A 20366-nucleotide genomic window follows, 5' to 3' on the forward strand; every position below is an offset into this window, starting at 1 on the left:
CCTTGGTTTTGTTAGTGAAGTGTTAGAAGACTAAGTCATCTGTTCCTGTCAGCTGCTGCGAACCGAATGCCCGTGGGCAGTCTCGTGCGCCGTGACAGTCAGCTGTTTTTTTTATTGACAAAACAAAAGTGATGTACGCGATAATACTGACTTTAGTATCGGCTGGCGCGAATCCTAGCAGGTTTATCTGTTCTATTTGCAAGTAGTACGTCTGATCCATTAACACCACACTAGCATTCTCTTCAGAGAACATCTGTTTCAGTTCAAGTCTCTTATTCTCCTGAGATTCGTGTGTTTCACCAACTGGAAGTGAGCAGTCCAACTCGATGCATCCACAACTGTCGCTGGCGGGCCGGTTTTTCTCTTGTGGGGCTACTATCAATGGAGGCTCTGAAAACCCACGGTTCATGTTATCAATCCTGTTTTCTAGGTTTGCTCGAAGGTGAGGGAACTCCGGAGACGAGCAGTCAAGTGCGACTCGAACTCATGTGTTAAATCGCAAAAGAATCCATCCCCGAGAAAAAACAAGAAACAAAAGGCACGCGCAACCATCGGTGCCAACCACTGATCTCTATAGTAATAGGCTGGATAGCGGATTGAGGGTGCAACCGTACGGTCGCCGGCCGCCATATTGGGAAGCTCAAAACATTGCCGTCCGCCACTCAGCTGCATTATGTGCATGCGCCTTTGCGTAGCACTTTTGTGGTGTCATGCCCGCCTGCTGTGGTTATGGGTGTGCTGACCGTACTGGCAAGGCACCGGGGACGACATTTCACAAGTAAGTGACATGGTTTTACAAATAAATGTGATTTATTAGTCCACGAGCGGAGTGACAAAACGTTGCTGTTGATGCATGTGCGCGCCACTTTGTGATTCGTATCTCAAGATCTAAGCGTTAAACTTTAAGCCGTACGTTATCTGCATAGAGTCATTGTGATAGTCTAGCCTTCCTGCAGTTCACGGGTATGGTCTCGGCACTCAGCAAGCGTTGAAGTGCGCTTGTCAGCTGTGATATCTACGGCTCAGTTTGTTGGTCACGGTATCGACGATTGCTTGCTTGGATTAGCCTTGTCATCCCTTCCGTAATTGATGGCATAAATTGTTCAATGCAGGTTCCCTCACGGCCGCCCAGAACATTTAAACAAAGTGTGCGGTAAATGTCAGGCGAAAGGACTGGGCGCCGTCGACGACATCACTGGTCTGCAGCAAACATTTTAAAAACAAATGCTTCGACAGAACGGGCCAAACCGTTCGACTGAGGCCTGACGCTGTGCCCAACAAGTTCGACTTCCCAGAACACCCCCGGAAAGTAATAATGCATGCGACATATGTAGAGGCCAGATTTATATCCATTAAAAGCTAGTTGAACACACATGCATAAAAAACTCATTTATCTTGCTCAAAATATGTACCTCTAGGAATTCACTTGCATGCATTTAAAATACGCAACAAACTCACTCGGGCAAAAGTATCTTACTTTATGTAGTGTACAAAAAGCATGCAGAGTTGAAAGCATAGATCGAGAAGTTGCCCGTCAAAAGGAACTCGTTACAAAGTTACCGTGTGAAAAATGCAACTAAGTTATTCAGCCCGAAACGTAGCTTGAAACGTTACAGAGTTACTTAAAAAAAAGAACGAGTTGCTCCCAAGTTACTTCGGACACAAAATAACACTACACAGGTGCAGCTGTGTTCGACCCTGAGTTGCCTGCGTTGAGTTTTCGTTTATGTCCAACAATTCGAACGTGTTACATCTTATTCCCTGTCTGCACACGATGGTTCAGCTTCATTTCAATAGCAGCAGTTCTTACTTCCTGAACAGAATACTGTCATTGACTGGACATCATGTTTTATGACATAAAATGCTGTAGAAGAACCGTAAAGAAAGCAAGGAAATAAGTGGACGTGAGTGAAAACCGAATTAGTAACTTGGAACGTAGCTTAAGTTACTTTGGCAAAGTTACCTGAAAAAGGAGTTCCTCTGAAAATTAACACGGCGCAAAAGTTGCGAGTTAAGTTATATAGTTACCAAGAAAAGGAACTTAGTTACAGTAACGAGTTAACTCGAACTCTGGTTGAAAGTGTGTATTTGCATGAAAATCTAGCCTCTAGAATCATGTTCCCTAGTTAAGAGTTCCAAGCGATGGTTGATGATTGGAATCAGTACTGCACGAAGAGCACCTTAAAGCTGCAGCTAGTCCAATATATGAAAACACTCCTGAATTATGCATTCATATGCAGTTAAAAGCCACTCCATATTGGATAGGACAATACTAAGACGGGCAAAAGCATATGAAGAAAAAAGTATTGCATGAACATGTTGACTAACGTATAAACTCGGATTAGTGGGACATACAAACACACCAGCCACATGTCTCTTTGGTGCATTCCAGCATGTTTACTTTACTTAGAGACAATAAATAATTTTTCAACCTCGAATGTCTACTCTTTATTCTCGCTGCTTAAGCTTGCGACAACACATGTTTGAATGCAGCCCAAATGAAAACAATGTGATCCGTCTGATCAAAGAAGTTTCCCAGTGCTACAGCAGTATCGGACTGTACCACCTTGCCAAAGAATATACAGAGAAGGTGACAGCCAGGCCTCAGCTGCGAAAGAAATTGTCAAGGTTGATCATATTCAACAACCAGTAATGCACTCTGCCCACTTACCTGCTTGACTGCTTCAAACTTGCTGTTGCAACTGGACTTGTGATACTTTGATGTTGGAACTTTCACCACAAGACCTTGCTACTTAGCCTTTTTATGACTTATTCACTCTACCTCTAGTCATTTTGAACTGTCTTTACCGCCATTTATTTCCCCAGTGCACATATTTCTAGTCGGTATGTTTTTACCGTCATATAGCCTTTATATCACATATCATTCTAGTCCTTTGGAAGTGCTTTAGTGCCGTTCGGCATTTCGTGTCATAACCAGTCATATCTAAACTTCCTGTGCAAAGCATAATGTTTATACCCAAGCATATTAAGGTAGTTACATAAACAAACGTGCCAAACATTCCCTGGCATTCCGCACCCCCGAGCAGAAAGGAAATGGGAGAAACACGGGAAGCAACACGCTGACGGACGACAAAGGAAACGTAACACAACAAATACAACACCACACAAAACCAGCAAATCACATAATCGTAGTTCAAAGTACAAGATTGGAACGACACGCGCTCACACGAGTACAAAATAGACAGGAAATAACATGTATGTGACGGGATTTCACACAAAAAACGTAAGGAACTCAATTACGAGGGATTTCTGCTGCGATCCGTGGCAAAATTTTAGCGAAGCAGCAAGGGAAGCGCTCACAAACAGCAAAACTTGTCACAGCTTACATGCATTCCTATGGGCTGTAATCGCTCTTTTGAGCACCGCAATATGGCGGCCGGTGGTCGTACCCTTTCCCGCGACGCCCTCACCCATCCGCTATCCAGCCTTTATACATAGAGATCAGTGATGCCAACAGTGCGCGAGCTTCCCCTGGCAGTGACGATATGTCCGTTACTGCATTCCTCCCCCCTACTCTGGTTGGTAACGATCCGGTGGACGTATGTTCCTGGTTGAGCGTCGCAACGTGTCACCACTCGTCGGAGGCGGAATGGAGTCATTGCGTTCCCTTGGCCGTGAAAGAGCAGGAAAGCAGCTGGAGGAATCGCTGAGCTGAGCAGGTACCGCGGGGGTGGTCTCCTGCTACGCTTGATCGTCCGGTGGCGAACGGCTTCTAAGCTGGTCGTGGTGACGCACCTGATCACCGTCGGAACTACCAACAACAGCCATTCTGGATTCTTGTGGCCGACGTATCACCCCAGGTTTCCAGATGTCTCCTTGCCCATAGTGCCTCATCCAAACTGGTTGACCGAGGTGAAACTTCGACTTGCTCGGCTGACGGTCTCCTAAGGGATGTTCCCTAGGGCCAGGCACCAGATTGTCCAAACGGGAACGAACTTCTCTTCCCAACAGCAACATAGCCGGTGTCTTGCCGCACTTGAGGTGTTCGGCGATAGCTATGCAGGATTCTTGCTAGTCGCGTTGACAACGTCCCCTTCACATTCTTCTTCAGTCCGGTTTTAATAGTACGCACAGCCCGCTCGGCCAACCCACTTGACTGTGGGAGGTAGGGCGGCGACCGTAAGTGGACAACACCGTTACGGCTCATGAATTCCTGGAAAGCTTCACTCACGAACTGCGGTCCGTTGTCGGAGATCAGTGTTCGCAGTAAACCCCATCGACTGAACAGCGTTCGCAGTTCAACAATCGTCCGGGCGCTTGACGTAATATTCATGGGGATAACCTCTATCCACTTGCTGTGCGAGTCCATGGCTATCACTAGCATCTGTCCCTCTATTGGCCCCGCAAAGTCAACGTGAACGCGACTCCAAGGCTCACTCGTAGCTGGCCAAATAGCTGGTGGTTGCGCCGGTGTCATAGACGCCGCTTGTGCACAAGTGTTGCAAGTCTTTGCTACCAACTTGATGTCTGCGTCCAAACCCAGGTACCAGAACAACGCCAGCGTTAGGGATTTCATTGCTGATATTCCCTGATGCGTCTCATGCAAGAGTGGCATCGGCACAACAACTCGGTGCCCCCAGCACAGAAGTCCGGGGCTAACAGTGAGTTCTTCCTTCCGGTTAAAATACGGACGAAGATCCTTATCTTCCTTACGCAGAAATTTTGAGCAACCACCCTGGATCTAGCGTTGTACTCGAGTTACCTCGGAGTCGCTCGCAGTCATTTCGGCCAAGTGCTTGGCTGACACAAGGCCGCTATCCAGATGCTCGGTGAGCAGAACCTACTCCGCAGCATCGTTGATTGAGCGTGTCTGGTCGTCCTCAGTCGGAGTAGATGGCTGGGCCAACCGGCTCAAAGCGTCCGCTGGAATATTTCTGTGTCCAGGCTTGTACTCCACGTCATATACGTACGAGCCCTACAATAAGGCCCACCGCTGCATACGCGGTGATACCGTAACTGGAACAGGTTTACTCGTGTGAAAGACTGGTGAAAGGTCTGTTACCAGTGTAAATTTATGTCCAAGCAGGTACTGGCGAAATTTCGTGACGCCGCAAACTAGGGCAAGGGCCTCCTTTCCGAGTTGCGAGTAATTACGCTCTGCTCCGGCTAGCGTACGGGAACGAAATCCAATCGGACGGTCGATTCCGTCGATCCGGTGTGACAGCACCGCCCCAATGCCGCTTTGGGATGCATCACATTCTAGATGAACTGGTAGCCGTGGGTCGTAGTGAACCACCAGGTCTGCCTTCAGGAGAGCTTCTTTAACCTCGAGGAAGGCTTGTTCTTGTTCGGCCCCCCACTTCCAACCTCGGTCCTTCTTCAAGAGTTCGTACAGCGGGGCCAGTACCGTAGCAACTCCGGGAAGGAAACGGTTGTAGTACATGAGCAACTCGAGGAAAGATTTCAGTTCCGTGACCGTTGTCGGCCTGGGCATTTGCAGAATCGCAGCGATGTTTTCCTTGTTCGGGTGTAACCCATGCTCGTCGATGATGTGTCCCAAATACCCTACTTGTCGCTGCCTAGACTTTCACTTGTCCGGGTTGATCTTCACACCATGATCAAGGAATCGTTGCAAGACTTGCTGTAACAGCGTGCAGTAATTCCTCTTTTCGACAACAATCACGTCGTCGAGGTACACTTGTACCCCCAGGTAGGTCCTGCAGGATCGCTTCCATGCGGCGTTGAAAAATCGCTGGAGCGGAAGATACTCCGAACGGCAACCGGTTGAAACAAAAATGTCCTTTGTGGGTGTTGACTACTGTTAATATTTTGGAGGCATCGTCCAGCGGCATTTGATTGTAGGCGTCCTTCAAGTCTATAGTGCTGAACACCTCTCCTCCTCCCAGGGTAGCGAAGATGTCCTCGATCCTCGGAAGAGGGTATAGCTCGGTATGGCAAGCGGCATTCAGGTTACCTTAAAGTCTGCACACAGACGAATGCTTCCATTCCGCTTGACAATGGGCACCAACGGCGTAGCCCATTCGGAAAAAGCCACTGGAGAAAGTACTCCCGCCCTCACTAAGCGGTCCAGCTCTTCGGTGACCTTATCCCGTAGCGCATGGGAAATTGTACGCGCCTTCCAAAATTTTGGAACTGCACCTTCTTTCACATAAAAGCGCGCTGGAGGACCATTTAGCAAACCCAGTCCTGGCTGGAACAACTCGGTGAATTCTTCCAGGCACTTGTTCACCGTGTTGCCTTCCGTACGGAGGTTGCAATGTAGTAGCTTCCCTTCTCTCCCGGATGTGTTCTGCAGAATTGGAACTCCGATCCTATTGAAAGCAAACATGAGGTCTCGTCCCCACAGGTTTGGTCCGGAACAGTTCAGGACTGCTAGAGCTGCTTTCACCGTATGGCCCCCAAACGATATGTTGAGGGGTAACTCGCCCTGAATAGGGAGCTTCCCGCCACCTTCGTTTCGCCGGAGTTTCGGCCACCTGTCCTTGTACTGCAAGTATGTCGGAAGCGTCACGATGGAAACTGGGGCTCCTGTGTCCAACTGCATGGTGAGAGTCACGCCATCGCAGTTAAAGGCCCTCCACAAGGGCTTAATCATGTCGATGGCGCCGACCAGTCCTGGTTCCGACAGGATCGTGAACAGCTGCCCTTCGTTTTCTCCATCTGAGTCATCTTCGTTCTCTTCACTCTGTGGCTCACAATGAGCTGTAGCCCCCAGCCGGATCTTCCTGCGCCGAGGGCACTTCCTGGCCAAATGTCCCCTTTTGTTGCATCGCCGGCAAACTGCTGTCCGATAAGGGCAGTCGTGGGAGGTGTGTGTGCTGTTGCCGCACCTGGAACAAGCAGGTGTCGGGCTTGATGATGTGGTTCCTCGACGCTTGTGCTCTTTTGAAACGTGTTTCCTCTTGTTTAACGCGAGCACATGGCCATTTGTGTCGACTGCATTTGCTGACTGCTCCATTTGAGGTACACTGAGAGCGGCCTGTTCCGAGGAAAGAGCAACTTCTTCAGCTTCATTGAGCGTGAGAGAGGTTTTTGCCAGTAAAGTCTTCAGGACATCAGGACTTCGTAGACCACAAACGATGCGGTCCCTCAGCAACCTGTCCCAAGACCGAACCAAAATTGCACGTGTGTGCGAGGCGTCGGATCTCCACGATGAAATTCCGCACAGATTCCTCTGGTAACTGGTTTCTCGTGAAGAATTTGTAGGACTGTGCAATTTCGTTGGGCTTCGATATCGGGTCGAAGTGGTCGTCGAGTAACTGAACTACTTCAGAGTATGTCAGGTCGTTGAGCTTTTTTGGAGCGCAGCGGCTGCTGAGGACGACTGCCGTTCGACTGCTGAGTGCCGATACGAGAAGTGCTCTTCTCTTCTTTTCCGATGCTGCATCCGTAAGACCAGAAGATAAAAACAAAGCGCGAAAAGACACTACGGAAGGGGAGAAGACGGGACAGGCGCTGTACTCCAACGAACAGTTTAATGACACATAAAAAACCTGTAGCGGCCATATCCGCGCGGCACCAAGCGCGGTCTCCCCTCGCGCTCTGGAATAAACAGTCAGTTCTGCCTATCGCCCTGGTCTGATCAGTCGTCTTCCACACTGGTGACCCGGACGTGATTCGAACACGCAACCTTCTCTCTGTGCGATCATGGATGGCAACGGTACGCAGCCCCTGGTATCCTCCTTCGCCGTACGACTGTCGCCTTTTACCCGTTCACGCCCGGACATATGGTTTCGGCAAGCAGAGTCACAGTTCACCTTGGCGCACATCACATCCCAAGTAACGAAATTTCACCATGCCTTGTCCGCCCTCCCCGAAGACATTCTCATCGAGGTGGCAGACATCGTCAACTGTCCTCCCGCTGACGCTTCGTACGACGCCTTGAAGATTGCCGTCGTCGAGCGAACCTCTCTCTCTGACCGCCAGCGCTTACAAGAATTAGTGCTGAACGAGCCTCTTGGCGACCGCAAGCCCTCCCAAGTTTTGCGGCAAATGCAGCATTTGATCGGAAGCTCCACCTTCGACCCCAAGCTCCTTCGCGAGCTTTTTCTTTCTCGACTGCCTCCGTCCGTACAGCTGGTCTTATCCGCTTCGGACGACAGCGACCTTCCGTCCCTCGCAGCACGCGCCGACAAGGTAACGGAAATTGCATCCGGCCAAGCTTCTGCGCACACTCTCTCTGCGGTGAACAGCACCCATCCGCAATCCTCACCCGAAGCCTGCGGTACCTGCACCTCTTCATCGGCGTCCTCGGAAAACTCGGAACTCATCGCTTTACGTGATGAAATAAAGCGGCTCGCCGACGCCTTCAACAGGCCCACGCGCCGCGACAGCCACTCTCCTGGTCGGGCTGGACAGTCCCGCAGAATAGTACGCTCTCCAACCCCGCCATCGTCATCCAACCGTCGTCCAGTCTGCTGGTACCATCGTCGTTTCGGCCGCAGGGCACGACGTTGCGAATCACCATGCCGCTGGCAGGGAAACTTCACCGGGGACTCCTAACGGCGACCAGGAAACTCCAGACTACGCGGCACGGTCGCCTCTTCTACCTCAAAAATCGGTCCGGAAGCCAGAATTTCCTTGTCGATACTGGCGCTGAAGTTAGTGTTCTCCCCGCATCTAGCCAAGATCGACGACGTACCCCTATCATGTATTTGACCGCAGTAAATGGTTCCCGCATTGCAGTGTACTACCGCCGATCCTTGCCTCTCGATTTTGGGCTACGTCGTGTCTTCCATTGGGTCTTTTTGGTGGCAGACACTACGCACTGCATCTTAGGAAGCGATTTCCTAGCGCACAATAACCTTATGGTCGATGTCGCTAGGCGTGTGTTGCTTGACAACCTTACAGGCCTCTCTGTGAACGGCGTTTCAACGTGCACACCACCGGCAGGTCTTACTAAACCCCGCCCCCAGGACACCGCCTCTGCGGAGCTCCTGCGCGAGTTTCCATCCTTGACTGCCCCCTGCGACTGGACGAAACCCGTCAAGCACCCTGTCGTGCACCGCATCGTCACGCGAGGTCAGCCGGTCTTCGCCAAAGCACGTCGTCTGAGCCCCGAGAAGCTGGCCATTGCACGACAGGAATTCGACCATATGCTCGCGCTTGGTATCGTCAGACCGTCTTCCAGCACTTGGTCGTCACCTCTCCACATGGTCCCCAAAAAAACTGGCGACTGGAGGCCATGCGGAGACTATCGCGCCTTAAACTTGGCAACACTTCCCGACCGTTACCCTCTTCCCAACATCTCCGACTTCACCGCCGGCCTTACAGGAGCAACAACGTTTTCAAAAATCGATTTAACCAAGGCATACCATCAAATACCCATGGCCGAGGAAGACATCGCGAAAACTGCGATTGTAACACCCTTCGGGCTTTTTGAATTCCTCCGTATGCCCTTCGGCCTACGAAATGCGGCACAGTCCTTTCAACGGTTCATCGACAACATCACGCGTGGCCTTCCTTTTGTATTTGCCTACCTCGACGATTTGCTGGTTGCTAGTGCTTCTCCCGACCAACATACGGAGCACCTCCGCATCTTATTCCGACGTCTATCTGACCATGGATTGCTCATCAACGTCGATAAATGCGAGTTCGGCGTGCCTGAGCTGGAGTTTCTGGGCCATAAGGTCAACGCGCACGGAATTTCTCCCCTGGAAAGCAAGGTCAAGCAAGTCCAGGATTTTCCCTTGCCCACAACCATCCGCCAGCTCCGCCGCTTCCTTGGCATGGTTAACTTCTATCGTCGTTTCGTCCCCCACTGTGCCGCTATTCTGCGACCGCTAGAAGAACTCCTAAAGGCACATACGCCCAACTCCGCTGGACTCGCGTGGCCTCCACAAGCCCTGCAGTCCTTCCGCCAAGCAAAGGAAGCCCTCGCTTCACCAGCCTCCTTAAGTCACCCAGTAAGTGGCGCCCCTACATCCCTCATGGTGGACGCATCCAACCAAGCCACGGGGGCGGTGCTACAGCAGCGTATTGGCGGCCACTGGAAGCCGCTGGCCTTTTTCTCGAAGAAACTATCTGCTGCGGAAGAGAAATATAGCACCTTTGGTCGCGAACTTCTCGCCGCTTTCACAGCGGTTAAACATTTCCGCTACTACCTCGAAGACAAGTCATTCGTCATCTTCACAGACCATAAGCCGCTGGTCTACGCGTATCAATCTGGAAGCTCTCGCTATTCCCCACGCGAAATCAGACACCTCGCCTTCCTAGCTGAGTTCAACGCTGAATTCCAGCACGTTAAAGGAACCGACAACGTCCCCGCCGATGCTCTCAGTAGGATCTCTTCCCTCCATGACACCCCCATCAATCTCGCCGATCTTGCCAGGCAGCAAGAGCTGGACCCAGAACTTAGGCATATCCGATCCGGCAATTCGTCCCTCCGCCTACAGCCTATCCCCTTTACGGGTATCCAGCAGCCTATCTTTTGTGACACGGCAACCGGTTCGCCCCGACCATTTGTACCAAAACCGTTCAGGCGGCCCATCTTCTCATCGCTTCATGGCCTTTCTCATCCTGGAGTCAAAGCCACGCAACGTTTGGTAGCCACCCATTACGTTTGGCCATCGATGAACACCGACATTCGCACCTGGACGCGGTCCTGCCTTGCATGTCAACGGGCAAAGGTTCACAGGCACACCGCGTCTCCCCTCTCGACCTTCTCCTTGCCTGACGCAAGGTTCGCCCACGTCCACATAGACATCGTCGGTCCCCTGCCTCCGTCTCATAACTACAGATACCCCCTGACGTGCATCGACCGTTTCACCCGATGGCCGGAGGCGGCCCCGATGCACGATTCTACAGCCGAGACCGTCGCGCAAGCATTCATCTCAACTTGGATCTCCCGTTTCGGAGTCCCATCTCAGTTAATCACTGACAGGGGAAGTCAGTTTGAATCACGACTCTTTTCCGCCCTCACTCGGCTTCTTGGTACCACCCGATGTCGCACCACAGCCTATCACCCGTGCGCTAACGGCATTGTTGAACGTTTTCATCGTCACCTCAAAGCCGCCATAATGTCCTACGACGACAGCCCAAAATGGAGCGAATATCTTCCCCTGATACTGCTGGGCATTCGCAGTGCTTGGAAAGAAGATCTGAAATGTACACCAGCGGACCTCGTCTATGGGGCCTCCCTTCGCCTTCCAGGCCAGTTCTTCGACCCCCAGCCGCTTGACAACCTACAGTTGACAGCAACGGACTATGTCGGACGCCTTCGCGACCACTTCTCCCGAGTTCGACCAACTGCCCCTCGAGTTCCTAGTACCCATCGGACCTTCGTTTCACCCCACCTCCGATCAGCATCTCAAGTTTTCCTCCGGACTGACGCCCTCCGACGGTCTCTACAGCCCCCCTACTCTGGTCCACACCACGTGATCGAACGCCATCCCAAATACTTTATCATCGACCACGGTGGTCGTCGGGAAACGGTGTCCATCGATCGGCTCAAACCCGCCTTCACCGAATCCGACACTCAGCCTCCCTTCCTTACCGCTTCAGGCTCCACCCCCACCTGTCAACTAGACCTACCTCCCAAACCCCGCAAACGGGTATCCTGGAGCGACCTTGTCGTTTCTGGGGGGGAGCCCTGTAGCGGCCATATCCGCGCGGCACCAAGCGCGGTCTCCCCTCGCGCTCTGGAATAAACAGTCAGTTCTGCCTATCGCCCTGGTCTGATCAGTCGTCTTCCACAAACCATAGCACCAACCGCAGTAGGCAGGCGCACAGCCGCCAAACCAGTCACCCCACCTCGGCCCATGAGCGCACAAGCTCAGCCAGACACAATCGCTACAGCCTTGACAACATCCTCCTCTCCCCCGATAACAATGACACAGAAGTTTTGCTCACACACTGTCTGCCTCTATCCCCGATAAAAAACGCTTCAGATAGCTCCCGCGCACCCTTATCTCTGCTCCTAGCTAGCACGACAATCTGACAAAATAGCGGAGTGCACTTACATTTGGTAACATCCATAGGCAAATGACGCGTGTCCGCACTAGACAAAGACCATTCATGCTCTCTGGCTCTGTCGTTAACACACCGGCCGGTCTGGCCAATGTATACCCTATCCTATGTAAGCGGGATCTCGTAAACCCCCCCCCCCCCCAGCACAGTTGACGTACTGGTGCTCGTGGCTCCTGCCACAGGAGACTTTAGGCTTACTACGATTAATTTTCGAACAAAGGACCGAGAGCTTGCAAGGTGCCGAAAACACAACCATACATCTAGTAGAACTCCTCACAACTCCCCCCCTAGGTTTGCGCACTTTGCCTTTGACCTTTTGGAGAAGGGCTTCGGCGACACTCGCCAACACCCGTGTGGGAAAGCCAGCAGCACTCAACCTATCAACCTGGGCCGTGAAACTCTCCAACATAACGGGCTTACAACACTTCTTTAGAGCAGATTCCAAGCAGAGCAAAGCGATAGCGCGCTTCACAGACTTAGATTGGGCAGAGTCAAAAGGCAACAGGCCCTTCTTTGCCCTCGGATGATAGACCCAACACAAGCAATTCTCCCCAACACGGATATTAAGGTCCAAGAACTGTATACGCCCGTTCACCTGTAGTTCTGACGTGAACGACAACCCTTTCGCCCCATGGTCAAATTGCTGTTACACAACACTAACAATATCCTCATAGCAATCATCAGCGCGCCGCCCCCAGGACAACCGGAAAGCGTCTACGTATCGATAAATTCTAAGCACAGAACCATCATCCAGAACAGATCTCACCCCGCTATCCACCGTGAAAAGAAAAATGTCGCACAATACCAGCGCGACACACGACCCGATGCAAATACCCTGACGCTGCAAAAACAGCCTATCCTCATGCTGCACTACTGTCGCTCCCAAATAGAACTCCAAAAGGTTCATGAAGTTATCCACGGCAGCGCTTGTCCCGTCTTCTCCTCTTCCGTAGTGTCTTTTCGCGCTTTGTTTTTATCTTCATGTCCAGTCACCAACGTGCCCAACAGCGAGCCCTCCTGGGTCCGTAAGATCGTTGCTTTCAAAGTAGGCTTCTAGGCGGATCTGAAAGGCGTTCCACGAGTCCATGGTCTCGTCGAACTGAGGAATGACTGCCGCCATACTGACGTGTCGTTTTGTCTGCCGCTGCTGAACTCGATGACCAGTGCGTTAATCGTGAGTCTGAAGGACCACCTGATATGCATGAGAACGAATAGTTACCATCGTCGCCACTGAAGGAACTCTGGAGGCGAGCAGTCAAGTGCTAGTCGAACTCATGTGTTTAATAGCAAAACAATCCATCCCCCAGAAAAAACAAGAAACAAAAGGCACGTACAACCATCGGTGCCAACAGTGCGCGAGCTTCCCCTGGCAGTGACGATATGTCCGTTACTGCAGAAGGAAGTCATAGCCTGATCCAACAACGGATCCACACAACCTGTCGGATAATGACTCTGGGTACTCCTGTACAATCTTCTTGGCAACTGTAGCGAGAGCTGTCCTGCCTGGGCTTGAACAAGTAGCATGGATGTCCGTGTACACAATTCTCACGCCAGCAAATGTTTCCTTTTTGGCCGTTTCTTTTGCTGCAAGTCGTTCAGAAATGCTTCATTTGCTCGATGAAATGGTATCACACTCTGGTGTTGCACCATTGTCATTGTTCACAGGTTGCGGTCCAGATTCCAAGGTACTAGGCATGTCCGGCTTCACTGGGTCCTCGACTCCAAATACAGACATAAACAAGGTGATTCACGGAGTGATTTAACGGGGTGTCTACCATAATTGAAGACCTGATATGTCACACATGTGCCTACTAATTTCAGGCGGCTCACTTCGCATACATTTTTGAAGTAATCCTTTCATTGTTTCGTTTTCTGGAGCTATAAAGAGGTCTCCCAAATTTTTCGGGTTTCCCTGGAAGTTTGCTCGCGTCGTTTAACTGCAAACTTGCTATCAGGACGAGATTGAGTAGGCAGTGATCTACCAGTTAGATAAACCGCTTCGCGACCCAAATAACATTGCGGCGACCAAGGTTGTGTCACCGATGTGAGTTTTCATTTTTGCCTCATTTACATAGCACTGTTTGGCAATCGATTTCTCGGTATGCAGGCATGTCGTTATTTTAGGTCAACACGGGCGCTCTAGATAACGACACCCACCAATGCTACTACGTCACATTTCCCAACTCCCCTCAAAGCATGTACTAATTAAAAAGGTAATTAAAACATCTCTGTTAATTAGCCAGCCCACAGAAAGAGCAACCTTATTCCTCGTGGCAGCATATGTCAGGCAAGCTAATGGGAAAATTGAAAGCGTCGTATTACATTTTATTTTCTATTTTTGAAAATGTGTTTCAAGTAAAAAAAAACACCCTGTATATACCCACACAGACACACACAGTGTGTCCCAGCTAACTGCAACCACGGTAACTGCTAACTGTGAAAATGCGATAGTGTGTTCTTTCACCCTCTCACATTGGCTCTCACACTTGGGAGTGAAGGAAAGATGTGTCTCCGAAGATCCTCCCCCCCCCCCCCAATGAACTAAAGAAAGTAAAAAGGTTGTTCCTTCACAAAGTTGTTGCAGAAGATCTATCGAATTGATCTTTGTTCCAACAAAACGGCATCAGTATGAGGCGACCGAAGGGACAAAATCTTCTCATCGGGACGATGTTGTAGGTTTGATGATGAGAAAGTTAATTATTGAAAGTTAATTACGACATTGCCCTAGGAGTTTGCTGGTGCCCTCCGAAGGAGTGTACTTCATTGTATGCTATATTGCAATTGATTTCATCTCGGAAAAAGTGATATATGGTTTTGAAAATAGATGGCAGTTAGTTGGGAAACACTGCATATATATACAGAGTGTTTGCTCTTACGTGTCCAGAAATTTTATTTAAAGCGAGCGATAAAAGAAATGCAAGTGGTACTTTTCTGCTACTTGAGTAAGAAACAGGTGCTGCTTCACTAGTAGCACCTGTTTCTTAGTCAAGTAACTGAGAAGTAGCGCTCGTTTCTCCTTTATCGCTCATTTTAAATAAAATTTCTGGACACATTAGAGAGCGAACACCCTGTATACACATGGTAACCCTTTAGAGGAACGATAACTCTCTGTCTGTTCCTTTCCTTTTTCACGTTTCCTTTGTTATCTGTGACAAATAACATATTTAACATGTACAACTGTCAGTATACTGTGACATAAAGTAGTCATCTATAATATCTGACAGTTGAAATGGTCAGGGATTTAAGCTATCATGCCATGGAGAACATGAAAAAGTCACGGAACGTGAATCAAGGAATTTGGTACAGTTATATACATAGTAACAAACAAAGGCCACGAAGTGACCTTTGAAGTAGTGTCGACGTGCATCACATTAATGGGCACACATAGAGTGATTCTTGGGGGTGATGTTTGAAAATGTTTACAAGTATGACTGTGAGTATGAGAATTACCAACAAAAGGGCAAACTAGGTAAAAGGATTTCAGGTGTGCACTAGATTGGAACCTATCGAGACAGCAAAATTACACCTTTCGAGACTTACCACTAGTTCAAAGATGCAAAAGCTTCCGGCTCTGAATTGGGCAGAGGACGCTCGAGAGCTCATTTTTGTTCACATATGTTACATCAGATGGGCTTCGAACTCCAAAGTCCCATAGATTCCTACAAACATCCAACAATTTTTCTTCGGAAAGTCCTGGCAGAACTTGCTTTAGTCTGCTCAGAACAGTTGCAGAATGCGCGCACATACTGTAAATTTCATTCTACATAAAAGCAAATTGTAAATATAGTGGAAATCAGCAACCCCATCAAATCATAAACAAAACTCACATTCTATAACTCCTGTGTTAAAATTCCTAACATCAGGTATATCAAGTATTAGTATTTAGCTTATGAAACAGTGCATGAGGTAACCCAAGCAGCACGCCAATATTGGTCCAATATTGGACCCATATGGGCTGCCAAGATTGCCAATATTGGACCAATATGGGGAGCGCAACCAGGCTCCATCCAATATGGGCTGCCCATATTGGCAAGCCCATTTTGCGCCAATATGTCTCTGATAACACCAACGGGGAGTCCGTGTAATAATAAAGCATTATGCTGTATAATATTCACCACTGATATTACTTTTGTCTGATTTTTGCTTTTTTATTTCTGAGGATCTAATTGATCCACGTTCACATCACTGAAAAAAAAAAAAAAAAACGAAAAAAAAGGAAAGAAACACGACATTGCCCATACAAAAAAAAAAAAAAAAAACACGAAGAACAGGTGCTACGGCCGCCTTGCTGAAGGACACAAGCAGTCCCACAGAACTACCAATGCCAAAGAGCAGGAAAAGATCTTCCCGGAACAGCACCGCAAGCGGTACTGCCCCGACGACCTTGTTATCGTCCGCGCTTTCAAACACACGGCCACCCAGGGGTAGACCGCGTTATCAAGGGGCCCTTCTCCAAATATGAAGGACCGGCTCCCTTTCGCCACCCTCCACCGCGAAAGATCCTTGCCCAAAGGCGAAAGATCAATACCAAAGATCAAGAAAAGATCTTCGTATTGCCAACTGTAGGATGGGACAAGCGAAAGCTTGCCCACATCACATTTCAAAAATAATACTGCTCTCGCTTCCCGGAACAGCACGGCAAGCGGTACTACCCCGACGATCTTGTTATCCGCCGCGCGTTCAAAGATCCATGCCAAAGACAAACGCCAAAGATCAGGAAAAGATCTTCCCGGAACAGCACCGCAAGCGGTACTGCCAGCTCTCCACAACTCCCCATAGAGCCCATAGTATAGCTAAATTCACACAACACTGGGCACATGACCAATGAGAGTGCAGCGATTGCTTCCTCAATCCTCCAATCAGAAGTCTTTCCGTCCGGCTCGCAGCCCGACCGGTTCTGGCTGTTGCTGACTTCTGCTTTCCATACTGGCCTGTACCGGCTACCCCTCACCTCTAAGTCTACTAGCTTTCATGCACGTCATAAAGTTATTCCGTGATTCCCAAACAACTGTGAAAAGTGTCGTAATGAACAAATTTATTTATACTGACACAATCGGCAGGTTGATACATATACATGCATTGAGCGTACTGAGTCCATTGCGTAGCGCTTCCTAGCACACTGGAACAAAGTTCAAACTTACAAAATACGCATATCGACACAGCTTAGTCCCAGCAACGAACAACTGTCACATACTTGCGCACAATCGCTTGATCATCATGTCCTTGCCTGCTACACGTCAAACACCGCTTGCACCGCTATGCAGATCTGACGGCGCTCGAACATGTTCATCGAGCCAGAATTCACGACAACACTTCAGTTTGAAATACGATTGGCTCTTCGGAGACCGATGCTTGTGGCGAGAAACAGTACAACACGATCAAAGGCACCATAATACACGGATAAAACGGCGATCGGCGAACGCACTTGCCTCCCAACGAAAGACACCGCCAACGCGGCGCCCACCGTTCAGATTTCAAATGAAACCGCCGAAGGAGAACGCAGCACGCAGGCGAGGAAGCGCGAAGTGCCGTTTTCAAATTCTGGCAACCAATCCGGACACGCTTGTGGCGTCCGACCAATAGAGAGGCACGGATTGCTTCGTGCGCAGTAACACGCTTTTGATACAGATTTTGCGAGAGCTGCGGGGGTTCTGGTACTGCCCCGACGACCTTGTTATCGGCCGCGCGTTCAAAGACACGGCCCACCCAGGGTCGGACCGCGTTATCAAGGGGCCCTTCTCCAAATATGAAGGATCGGCTCCCTTTCGCCTCCCTCCACCAGTCCTCCTCAGGTACCCGAGGACGCGGCTGTAGAGTATGTACCACTGCGCCCATACACCATGTTGCAAGCCCATTGGCCTAGACTGTGCGTGCGCTCCGATTGGTCGAGAACGTTTTGAAACCGCATTTTGTAGCGCGCATGTGCGTACAGCGTCCCGGCCGTTTCAGCATAGTTTCGAAATAGCGTGGCCGGCATGTCGTCATCCTGTGTTCGGTGGTGTCAATCGACAGAATAGTTTGCAGAAATATGTTCGCGGGTTTATTGGTTCGTCCTTGTGAGTCTACGCGTGTTGTGCTGTTTCTGGACACAACTGTTATCCCACGAACAATTTGTCAACTGCGGTACCGGAGTGCTTCATGAGTTGAAGCGTGAAGAACAAGTTCGTGCGCCGTTGGACTTCGAGGACTGTCAACAAAGACAGCATTACGTGCCACACAAGCGCTTTTCGCTTCGCTATAATGGATGCACCGCAGGCAGCGAAAGAAGATGCTCATCATGAAATGGTACGCACTCACGAGACTGGCTCGGTATTAGGAGTTGAACGGTGTGTTCGTTCTGCTTCATGTTTCAACTTTGTCCCAGTGTGTCAGCAACGCAGTGGGCTTTGTACGCACAGTGCACCCATGTATCAGATTCTTGGATTAGTGCTTTGTATAAAATAAATCTTTATTTTACCCCAAAATCGCTTTAGTTATTTTGAATACCGAGTACCGGCGGCAGGCCTGAAATCCAGTAGAAGTCGCTGGTAGCCAGGACCGACCGAAAAGCCAGCCAGACATTGAGGCCAGGGGAATGAACGTGTAGTATATTTCTATGGTCGGGAAAAACTCACGTGACCACAGACGTCGGGCCAATCGTTGGGCCTCGGTAGAGTAGTTTTTTGCTTTGTTTTATTTTGTCTCCCTGGGTGACATAAAGCGACGCTGCCGAGGGGTTCTCTTTCCCTTTCCCCTCTGTTCTCTCCCCGCTTTGGCGGTTCTGGATTTTCGTTCGCATCCAGTGAAATAAATAAAACGCGGCAGCGTTGGCTCTTTCTGTTGCACAAGGTGCTTTATTTTGGTATTTGGCGCGTTCAAAGACACGGCCCACCCAGGGCCGGACCGCGTTATCAAGGGGCCTTCTCCAAAAATGAAGGACCGGCTCCCTTTCGCAAAAGATCCCTCAGAAGCCTTCATTGGGATCGCAATATTCTGTGGACCAGCAATTTCCAACCCGCTCCGACAATACAAAGCAGCGAAACACTTTCGTGGCGGTGACGGAAACATGCCAGAGCAATTTACACTGCTTGTAGCAACTTGAAATCACCTAACTTTACAGAATAGCCATCGCTTCCTATCAAACATTGTGTTTTTTACTTGACCTGGCACAATTTCGTTATCATTACAGCACCCAGCGACATTTTAGCCCTATGAAACGTCCGTTCAGGCTGGCACGCATGCGCATTAGTTGTAGGACGCGTGGTTACGCTCAAACAACTCGCTTGCTCTCAGTCGGCTCGACAGATTGGCATTGGCATCGCGAAGGAAGATGGCGGCGACTTGCAAGACGTGGAATGTTGAGGTGTCGAATTCTAGCGAACTGTACGTTGGGAATGCCAAGGACGTTGACTGTTTCGAACAATGTGTATCATCTGCGGGAAGTTGTTGAATGTAACGATGTAGTGAATTGGGTATTTCACACGCTTCAACGTTCAATCTTGCCGTGCTGCTTGGGCATTTGTGCAACACGGCTACGTACCCTGTTCAGTCAATATGGGGTGTACGCGTGCAATATGGGGGGGCCCATATTCCCAAGATTTTCCCAATATTGGCTCAGAGTGGGCAATATGGGGCCCATATTGCCAGGATTCTCCCTATAGTGGCTGAAACTGGGCAATATGGGGCCCATATTGCCCATTTTCAGCTAATATGGGGAAAACCTTGGCGAAACGGGTCCCATATTGGACCCGTATCGCCAATGACCAGCCAATATGGGCCCAATATTGTGTGCTGCTTGGGAAGCATCAGTGCACATCCACTTCTGTGTAAGAGCCGCGATAGGTCAGCCAACAGCATTGCACATGGTGCACAAATCAGTGATTGAAATTGATAAAACAAAGTACACAAGAGTCAAAGTAATGTCATGTCGGCCCCAACCAAGCAGTGATCCGTAGTTGCTCACAATCTCTAGAGTTGAGAAAAACAGCGCAAACTTGTCGGACAGTTCAACTTACGTCAGATATGAGAGCCAGGGTGTCGAACCGAAACGTTTTTCGTTCCGGTTACATCATAAACGATCCGGTACCGGTTCTGCTCCGGAGCAAAAAAATAACGGTTCATAACGGTTTTTAACCGGTTCCGCTTCTACTGGGAATATTCATCCCCACACACAAAAAAATCGATGTTACAAAATGTAAAACCCGTGTACTCCGCATACATGGTATTTAATATAATAGACAGCTGTGAAATTGGTAGCTCCTGGTTCCTGTAGGTTACTGTCTGTTCAAATGGGCTTTCTCCTTTCTTGAAGCACATGCTACAAACGGACTTGTTTGTCGTGATGTCATACGTAAAGCACTTTCTTGCTGGATTGGAGCGATCGCGTCCCATCCGAATGTCTGTTGCTACTGTTTAGCCAGCAAGCACCACCGCACGAG

At 49.6% G+C, this 20366-nt stretch overlaps 2 protein-coding genes and 1 long non-coding RNA gene across 3 annotated transcripts; 1 reads left to right on the forward strand and 2 right to left on the reverse strand.

Moving 5' to 3' along the window:
• Positions 1 to 2433: 2433 nt before the first annotated feature.
• Positions 2434 to 3247, reverse strand: LOC135367867 (uncharacterized). The gene is made up of 2 exons (XR_010414560.1): positions 2672 to 3247; positions 2434 to 2608 (listed from the first exon to the last, which is right to left on the reverse strand). It is a non-coding gene; the product is annotated as an uncharacterized LOC135367867 (long non-coding RNA).
• A 672-nt stretch (positions 3248 to 3919) lies between these two features.
• On the reverse strand, positions 3920 to 4537 carry LOC135383105 (uncharacterized protein K02A2.6-like). The gene has a single exon (XM_064612725.1). It carries the CDS (start codon positions 4535 to 4537, stop codon positions 3920 to 3922), a length of 618 nt encoding a protein of 205 aa, XP_064468795.1.
• A 3092-nt stretch (positions 4538 to 7629) lies between these two features.
• Positions 7630 to 8484, forward strand: LOC135383119 (uncharacterized). The gene has a single exon (XM_064612729.1). The coding sequence runs from the start codon at positions 7630 to 7632 to the stop codon at positions 8482 to 8484; it is 855 nt and encodes a 284-aa protein (XP_064468799.1).
• Positions 8485 to 20366: the final 11882 nt, after the last annotated feature.

This window comes from Ornithodoros turicata, chromosome 1 (assembly GCF_037126465.1).
Source record: "Ornithodoros turicata isolate Travis chromosome 1, ASM3712646v1, whole genome shotgun sequence".
NCBI classification, from domain to species: Eukaryota; Metazoa; Arthropoda; class Arachnida; order Ixodida; family Argasidae; genus Ornithodoros; species Ornithodoros turicata.